Source organism: Squalius cephalus (genome assembly GCF_949319135.1).
Source record: "Squalius cephalus genome assembly, chromosome: 12".
Taxonomy (NCBI): Eukaryota; Metazoa; Chordata; class Actinopteri; order Cypriniformes; family Leuciscidae; genus Squalius; species Squalius cephalus.
The window spans coordinates 1,044,327-1,054,326 of record NC_137133.1 but is presented as its reverse complement, the minus strand read 5'-3'; the positions used below and the strand labels follow the sequence as shown (position 1 = coordinate 1,054,326).

The 10,000-nt window shown below is 44.7% G+C and overlaps 1 protein-coding gene across 6 annotated transcripts in view; it reads left to right on the top strand.

The window, feature by feature from the left end:
- The first annotated feature begins 7,133 nt into the window (after positions 1-7,133).
- The window catches only part of akap7 (A-kinase anchoring protein 7), a 214,204-nt gene continuing 211,337 nt past the window's right edge, over positions 7,134-10,000 (top strand). For all 6 annotated transcript variants that reach the window (XM_079887604.1, XM_079887608.1, XM_079887605.1 and 3 more), the window contains exon 1: positions 7,134-7,853. In XM_079887604.1, the coding sequence (XP_079743730.1) occupies positions 7,571-7,853 (283 nt within the window). In that variant the 5' untranslated portion in view covers positions 7,134-7,570. The remainder of the gene's footprint in view (positions 7,854-10,000) is intronic.

The following is a 10,000-nucleotide window of genomic DNA, read 5'->3' as shown; positions in this document are numbered from 1 at the left end:
GCTGACACAGGTAAACACACAACACAGCTGACACAGGTAAACACACAACACAGCTGACACAGGTAAACACACAACACAGCTGACACAGGGAAACACACAACACAGCTGACACAGGTAAACACACAACACAGCTGACACAGGTAAACACAGGTAAACACACAACACAGCTGACACAGGGAAACACACAACACAGCTGACACAGGTAAACACACAACACAGCTGACACAGGTAAACACACAACACAGCTGACACAGGTAAACACAGGGAAACACACAACACAGCTGACACAGGTAAACACACAACACAGCTGACACAGGGAAACACACAACACAGCTGACACAGGCAAACACACAACACAGCTGACACAGGTAAACACACAACACAGCTGACACAGGCAAACACACAACACAGCTGACACAGGGAAACACACAACACAGCTGACACAGGCAAACACACAACACAGCTGACACAGGTAAACACACAACACAGCTGACACAGGTAAACACAGGGAAACACACAACACAGCTGACACAGGCAAACACACAACACAGCTGACACAGGCAAACACACAACACAGCTGACACAGGGAAACACACAACACAGCTGACACAGGCAAACACACAACACAGCTGACACAGGTAAACACAGGCAAACACACAACACAGCTGACACAGGCAAACACACAACACAGCTGACACAGGCAAACACACAACACAGCTGACACAGGGAAACACACAACACAGCTGACACAGGCAAACACACAACACAGCTGACACAGGTAAACACACAACACAGCTGACACAGGTAAACACAGGGAAACACACAACACAGCTGACACAGGCAAACACACAACACAGCTGACACAGGCAAACACACAACACAGCCGACACAGGCAAACACACAACACAGCTGACACAGGGAAACACACAACACAGCTGACACAGGTAAACACACAACACAGCTGACACAGGCAAACGCACAACACAGCTGACACAGGTAAACACACAACACAGCTGACACAGGGAAACACAACACAGCTGACACAGGGAAACACACAACACAGCTGACACAGGGAAACACACAACACAGCTGACACAGGGAAACACACAACACAGCTGACACAGGGAAACACACAACACAGCTGACACAGGCAAACACACAACACAGCCGACACAGGTAAACACACAACACAGTCGACACAGGCAAACACACAACACAGCCGACACAGGCAAACACACAACACAGCTGACACAGGCAAACACACAACACAGCCGACACAGGCAAACACACAACACAGCCGACACAGGCAAACACACAACACAGCCGACACAGGCAAACACACAACACAGCCGACACAGGCAAACACACAGCACAGCCGACACAGGCAAACACACAGCACAGCCGACACAGGTAAACACACAACACAGCTGACACAGGCAAACACACAACACAGCTGACACAGGGAAACACACAACACAGCTGACACAGGGAAACACACAACACAGCTGACACAGGGAAACACACAACACAGCTGACACAGGGAAACACACAACACAGCTGACACAGGTAAACACACAACACAGCTGACACAGGCAAACACACAACACAGCCGACACAGGCAAACACACAACACAGCCGACACAGGTAAACACACAACACAGCCGACACAAGCAAACACACAACACAGCTGACACAGGCAAACACACAACACAGCTGACACAGGCAAACACACAACACACCCGACACAGGCAAACACACAACACAGCCGACACAGGTAAACACACAACACAGCCGACACAGGCAAACACACAACACAGCCGACACAGGCAAACACACAACACAGCCGACACAGGCAAACACACAACACAGCCGACACAGGCAAACACACAGCACAGCCGACACAGGCAAACACACAACACAGCCGACACAGGCAAACACACAACACAGCCGACACAGGCAAACACACAACACAGCCGACACAGGCAAACACACAGCACAGCCGACACAGGCAAACACACAGCACAGCCGACACAGGTAAACACACAACACAGCCGACACAGGTAAACACACAACACAGCCGACACAGGCAAACACACAACACAGCTGACACAGGCAAACACACAACACAGCCGACACAGGCAAACACACAACACAGGCGACACAGGTAAACACAACACAGCTGACACAGGTAAACACAACACAGCTGACACAGGGAAACACACAACACAGCCGACACAGGCAAACACAACACAGCTGACACAGGCAAACACAACACAGCCGACACAGGCAAACACACAACACAGCCGACACAGGCAAACACACAACACAGCCGACACAGGTAAACACAACACAGCTGACACAGGAAAACACACAACACAGCCGACACAGGCAAACACAACACAGCTGACACAGGCAAACACACAACACAGCTGACACAGGGAAACACAACACAGCTGACACAGGCAAACACACAACACAGCTGACACAGGGAAACACACAACACAGCTGACACAGGGTAACACACAACACAGCTGACACAGGGAAACACACAACACAGCTGACACAGGTAAACACACAACACAGCTGACACAGGCAAACACACAACACAGCTGACACAGGTAAACACAACACAGCTGACACAGGCAAACACACAACACAGCTGACACAGTGAAAGACACAACACACCTGACACAGGGAAACACACAACACACCTGACACAGACAAACACACAACACAGCCGACACAGACAAACACACAACACACCTGACACAGACAAACACACAACACACCTGACACAGGGAAACACACAACACAGCCGACACAGGCAAACACACAACACAGCTGACACAGGCAAACACACAACACAGCTGACACAGGCAAACACACAACACAGCTGACACAGGGAAACACACAACACAGCTGACACAGGCAAACACACAACACAGCCGACACAGGCAAACACACAACACAGCTGACACAGGGAAACACACAACACAGCTGACACAGGTAAACACAACACAGCTGACACAGGCAAACACACAACACAGCTGACACAGTGAAAGACACAACACACCTGACACAGGGAAACACACAACACACCTGACACAGACAAACACACAACACAGCCGACACAGGGAAACACACAACACAACTGACACAGGGAAACACAACACAGCTGACACAGGGAAACACACAACACAGCTGACACAGGCAAACACACAACACAGCTGACACAGGCAAACACACAACACAGCTGACACAGGCAAACACACAACACAGCTGACACAGGTAAACACACAACACAGCTGACACAGGCAAACACACAACACAGCTGACACAGGCAAATACACAACACAGCTGACAGGTAAACACACAACACAGCTGACACAGGTAAACACACAACACAGCTGACACAGGCAAACACACAACACAGCTGACACAGGTAAACACAACACAGCTGACACAGGCAAACACACAACACAGCTGACAGAGTGAAAGACACAACACACCTGACACAGGGAAACACACAACACACCTGACACAGGGAAACACACAACACAGCCGACACAGGGAAACACACAACACACCTGACACAGACAAACACACAACACACCTGACACAGGGAAACACACAACACAGCCGACACAGGCAAACACACAACACAGCTGACACAGGCAAACACACAACACAGCTGACACAGGCAAACACACAACACAGCTGACACAGGGAAACACACAACACAGCTGACACAGGCAAACACACAACACAGCTGACACAGGGAAACACACAACACAGCTGACACAGGCAAACACACAACACAGCTGACACAGGCAAACACACAACACAGCTGACACAGGGAAACACACAACACAACTGACACAGGCAAACACACAACACAGCTGACACAGGCAAACACACAACACAGCTGACACAGGGAAACACACAACACAGCTGACACAGGGAAACACACAACACAGCTGACACAGGCAAACACACAACACAGCTGACACAGGGAAACACACAACACAACCGACACAGGGAAACACAACACAGCTGACACAGGGAAACACACAACACAGCTGACACAGGCAAACACACAACACAGCTGACACAGGCAAACACACAACACAGCTGACACAGGTAAACACACAACACAGCTGACACAGGCAAACACACAACACAGCTGACACAGGGAAACACACAACACAGCTGACACAGGCAAACACACAACACAGCTGACACAGGCAAATACACAACACAGCTGACAGGTAAACACACAACACAGCTGACAGATAAACACACGCACTAGAAGAGTTTTAGTTTTGTCTGTTTCTGGTCCCTTTTCGGATGCCACGATGCCATCAAGCGGTGTCTCTGGTCGTAATCAGTCCTTCACTGACCAATCAGCGTTCATTAGCAATGCTAGCGTGTTATGGGCAACAACAACTCAACCTGTAAGAAATCGAAAGGACATAAGTACTCGTTCATTCAACTTTCGATCTATAACCCATGTTGAACTTGCAAAACCTACAATCAAATCTGAGATTTCTCAACGGCAATCTGGTGAAAGAGACACATTTAGCCGTCTAGCCCCATAGACTCCCATTCATTCTGCACTCATGGGCGATCGCCCCCAGTGGAGCTCTGGTGGAACTACAACCAACATTCGGTACAATAGGGAGTGGCCAGGCTCTCAGTAGACGGGCTCTGCTTCTACATAGAGCTCGTTTAACTAAATAATTATAGAAAAATAAAAATGTTGTGGTCACTGTGGAAGCTCGTTTTCATGAAATAAAAAAGTAACAATTATCGCAATTTTTTATTTATTTTTTATTCTGTGGCTTGTTAAACAAGCTTCCATAGTCACAGTCGTGGGAAAAGAGATGATTCTTCAAAAAAAAAAAAATTATTCCAAGAAAAAAGTACACAGATTTGTAATGACTTCCATTTTTGGGTGAACTGCTCCTTTAAAGTGCATCTTCTTCATAGCCTCTCTCTCACTAAGATGTGTGAATCGTGTACATGCAGGAGAGAGACTGGACGAGTGAACCATCATGTTTCAGATTAACGCACCTGGTGATTTTCACAGAACTGTGAAGGCATTCAAATAAAGGCCATACAAGGTTAGTCACATGATCGAGCCATTCTTTAAATATTTGCTCAGCACAGCTCTGTCAAAACAGCATCAGTGCAACCGGAGCTTTGTAATTACTGAGGAAAGGTTTTCTAGCATTGTTATCCAGCAAGCGCTGCATTGATCGGAGAGAATGGTGTGTAACTGAAGCCCTGTCCCCGTTAGACAGGCTCATGATTGGCTCACCTCAAACTCCAGGCCGGAGGCGCTCAGGTAAACATCAGGCCACGAGCCGTCGCCCTCACCTGGATGAGCGGGTCGAGGAACCGGTCCTGTCCTGACACCTGTTTCTGTGAACTTCTGGGCCCAGGGAGTTGTGCTGAAACCCAAGCGGACATCTAGTGTTACACCACACACACACACACACCAGGGTGTGTGAGAGAAGCTGAACACAGCCAATCACAGAGCAGCACTGCAAACACTACCCGTTGCTATCACAATACATGTGTGCTCACCTACACACACACTGAGTTTCTTCCCACAGCGAGTGTGTGCGTGCGTGTGTGTGTGTGAAAGTGAAATAATCCGGCAGTATAGTTCAAGGTCTGAACAAACAAAGGCTTTCACGGCTCACTAAATGAGTTTCTGTTCCGCTCTCTGGTTTATTTAAACTGTGCCTTTGTCTTTTTCTGGGATCTGTTTGACTCTTTGAACTTCTACATTTATACTAATACTTTTTAATAGCATGTTAATCGTTGGATTGTGAGGTACATTTCCTTTTTACTTTGTCCGTGTCATGTTTTTTGACAAGACGGAAGATGTATTTATGTTTGGAAATAAAGGCCTCAGTGTGGCTGAAGGAAGCACTGGATACAGAGAACAAAACAATCCATTCAAGACACGAACATGCAGAACTACTGTGGCAAAGGCTTCGCTCAATCTGCCTGAACTGAATTTTGATATTAAGTCACATTACCTTTTTTATTTATTCCGTGGATACAAGCTTCCACACATGTATCATCGCAAAAATAATATAAAAAGTTATGTTAGCCTATTTTTGTATCATAAAGATTTTCTTGTGATTTTTTGTTAAAAAACAACAACAACCTTGCATCACAATAAGTGTATTGTGATTGTCAAAACATTTGGTAACTAAACAGAATTTTATTAAGTTTAGTGACAACATGTTATAATGTTTACATGGTCAATGACTAGTATGCTACTGTTTTGCCACAAATTTCACGATTGCTTGTGATTTGATTCCGATCTTGATTCAATATCGATTAATTTGGATCAATATTAATTCGCCTACTGTAGACACATGTTCATTTTTCTCAAGAAAAAAAAAAAAACTCAGCTAATGCTGTAAAAATAAAGAGAGCCCTGTAGCCTATTATTATTAAAGGTTAAAAATAACAACTCAAATGAAATATAATCAGGTTTTTATTATAATAACAACGTTATAACGTTTTAATGATATAGGCCTAAGTAAAACTATAGTAAATTTAGCATATTTAGCAAAATACTCCTCGATTGTTTCTAGCCAACTAACGTGCTATGGTTATTAAATATGTGTACATGATGTAGCCTATATGCCATGTGGCTTTCCTGAGGTAATGTGACATATGTTCTCCAGCTGATTTATTGACCTCTTTCCACGTTTGAAAAACACTGATTGATCGATATTATGTATGAGGCCTTTACATTTCGGTAAGTTACTGTATCTTTCAACATAGGCTACCTATTGTTTATTAATGTTTATTTAACCAGATCGGTTCGCGTGCCGCTTGAGCTGAGGCGCTACAGAGATCTGTCACGTTTACATTTACAAGCGCCAAAACGGTCCTTATTATTTGAATTTCGTAATACAATGTACAGAATATATGAGAGCGTGCTGAGAATGTGTTTCACATCAAAAGTAACCTTCTCTCTGTTGTCTGTCAGTGTCAGTGTCCTGTTTGCTCCGCGATTTTTCTCTGCGTGAGAAATGGATATGTGGCGTGACAGTGTGTGAAAGTTGCGTGAGTCACACTCACTGAACGCGTGAGAGTGTGTGAAAAGTGTCAGTTCACACACACTGAACGCGTGAGAGTTGCAGCCCTGAGAGTGCACGAGTCAACAACACCGTCTGAGACGAGCATTCGGTGTTACTCTGAAGAAATCGGGGTTTGAAACTCCACGAAAGTGAGAAAATTATGCGAGGATCTTCTGAAAGTACCGTCACCGTTGTTATTTTTAAACGCTTTTCTCTTCGAGCACCGCGTGTCCCCTCTGACTGCCCGTACCATGTGTGTCGTGTTGTGTTTTGCTGCAGTAAACACTGTCTGTGTGATCTTTTTTTAACAGGCAAGCTGATCCAGTAGTGCAGTAAAGATCACGAGCTTATTTACACTTCGATTAAATCACCTGCGACATTATAATGTTATATTATAATAATAGTTATAACTGCATAACTTCTGTCTCACTAACCATCAGACTTCAGTAGTTTGACTGGACATGATCAGTCGCCACTTTCTGCTCGCTACAAGGTTAAAGCGCTTGTCAGGAGTGTTGAATGCTGGCGTCCCCTCAGAAGTGATCAAGTGTGTTTCTGAAGTGGGGCTGCGTGTCATTTCTCAGTCATCTCGCGCGACACAGATCATCAATTCTCAGTCACACACACCCAGTGTGAGTGTGTGGCGGGCATGTGCTGAGGGTCAGGCGAGCATCATGGAGGAGGACAACAATAACAACCCTGTGTCCACACTGACCGCCAGACAACACACGGACACTGCCAAGGGTGAGACATGCACACTGACTGAACGAAGAAATGATTAAATATAGCTGCAAGCAGCAGTTATCGGGTTCAAGCGCTTAAGGTCTTTATGCACATGCGCAAGAACATAATGTTTTATTTAGCAAGCATGTAACCTTCTCGATCATGGTGGGAAAAGACAGTTTACAGCCAATACAGGCAATTTACCATATGATATGTATGTTTTTTTAAAGCTTTTTAAAGGGGTGGTTGAGTATGATTTCACTTTTCTAACTTTAGTTAGTGTGTAATGTTGCTGTTTGTGCATAAACAACATCTGCAAAGTTACGACACTCAAAGTTCAAAGCAAAGGGAGATATTTGCTTTTACAGAAATCGCTTTTTAAGGACTACAACAAACGGCTGGTAGAGACTACAGCACACTCCTCCCGGGTTAGTGACATCACCAACCCTAGAATTTACATAAACCCTTCCCCCTGAACACGTTTTATAGATTATCAAGACAGAATATGCTAATCAATGACTAGAAGATAACTACACATCAGCTTCATAAATTCATCAACTAACCATTCAGAAATGTCCTGTTGCTTCTACATGTTGTCACTTCATCTTGAGTCTCTCCATCTTTCTGAACCCGGTTTGAACATAAAAGGCTAAAAGTTTTTGAAATTTTCAGTGCATGTCTGTGTGAGTGCAAGCTGTTGAAGCTCCGCCCCCTGTGCCGGGAGCAGCAGCTCATTTGCATTTAAAGGGACAGACACAAAAATGGTGCGTTTTTGCTCACCCTCAAAAAGTGACAACTTTTACATGCTATATTAAAATATCTGTGGGGTATTTTGAGCTAAAACTTCACACACACACTCTGGGGACTTCAGAGACTTATTTTACATCTTGTGAAAATGGCATTATACCACTGCTTTAACAGTTGAAGTGCCACCTATCAGTTGCATGCTTGTTTCTAATCATGTCGCATGTGCTCACCTAATATCGTGTTGTTTTGCGATTTTGTTTTAGATTTATAGGCTTTTGAGTAGGCTTTGCCACACCATTTTTTCTAAATGACCCTTATAGCTATTCAAACAGTAAAGTTAAATGTTTTTTGATCATTATTGATCTATTAATCCTAGGACTAGTTCGCAAAAGTAGGTTTTTGGAATAATATCCAATATTTAACGAACGACTCAATTGACAGCAGCGGTCCTAGAGGCAAAGTCGCTCAGGATTTCTTTGGAATTTCTCACAGGCCTCGAGGGCTGTGAGTCAAACAGGCCCAGCGGGTTTTGTTCCGATCGGCCTCCGTTAACCTTGTCTGACAGCTGCTCAGACTTCACTGCTTGCCACCGGCCGTTTTTTCGAGATAAGCAAATAAGCGGATGAAGATACCGCATGCCAATTTTCTAGTCAATCAGATTCTGGGTTGCGTAGTTATAGACATTTTAATGTTTTTCCCATGTTATAGCGCCACCAAGTGGCCAGTCGCCTTGGTGCTTTTTCACATGACCACAAACCTTGCCCATTCATAGGTGTACCATGAGGTGTACCATGTTCGGTGAAATTGTCTCTTTCTGTTCAAGAGGGATAGCCGTTTTAGTAAAAGTGGCTCCGCCCACTTCAAACTTTTTGGTGTCCCGTCGCAGATGTCAAATTTGAAATCGCAACTTTTTTTGATAATTATGGACAATCAGACTCCAGAGAATCTTGCTGGACTGCTTTGGTTCCGATCGGGCGAAAAACCTAGGACTCCATTGTAGGTAAAAAAAAAAATAAAAAAAATAAATCCAAAATACCCTAAAGTTTCTCCATCCGTGTGTTTCGTCCATGTTGAGCCAAGGATTCCAACGATATAAGACACTTGAGCCTACGCTAACTGTTTAGGGGTTATGACCGATTTCACACTCTTAAACCGCTGTAGCGCCCCCATCAGGCCGATCGGGGCGGGCCTAAAGTTTCAAGTCTAAATGACTTACGGTTTGGTCTGCCTGATCACTTTTAGGGGAGAATACTGATCCTGGGAAATTTTAACAATTAAAAATGTTCAGTGCTACTTGAACCCTTAAAAAACAAATACAGTCTTTTATAAGACAATCCGCAATCTGTAAAAATATACAGTGGCGACGAACAGTATTTTGACACTAGAAATCCTTTCTCTCCACTATCGTCTGATTTCTTCGT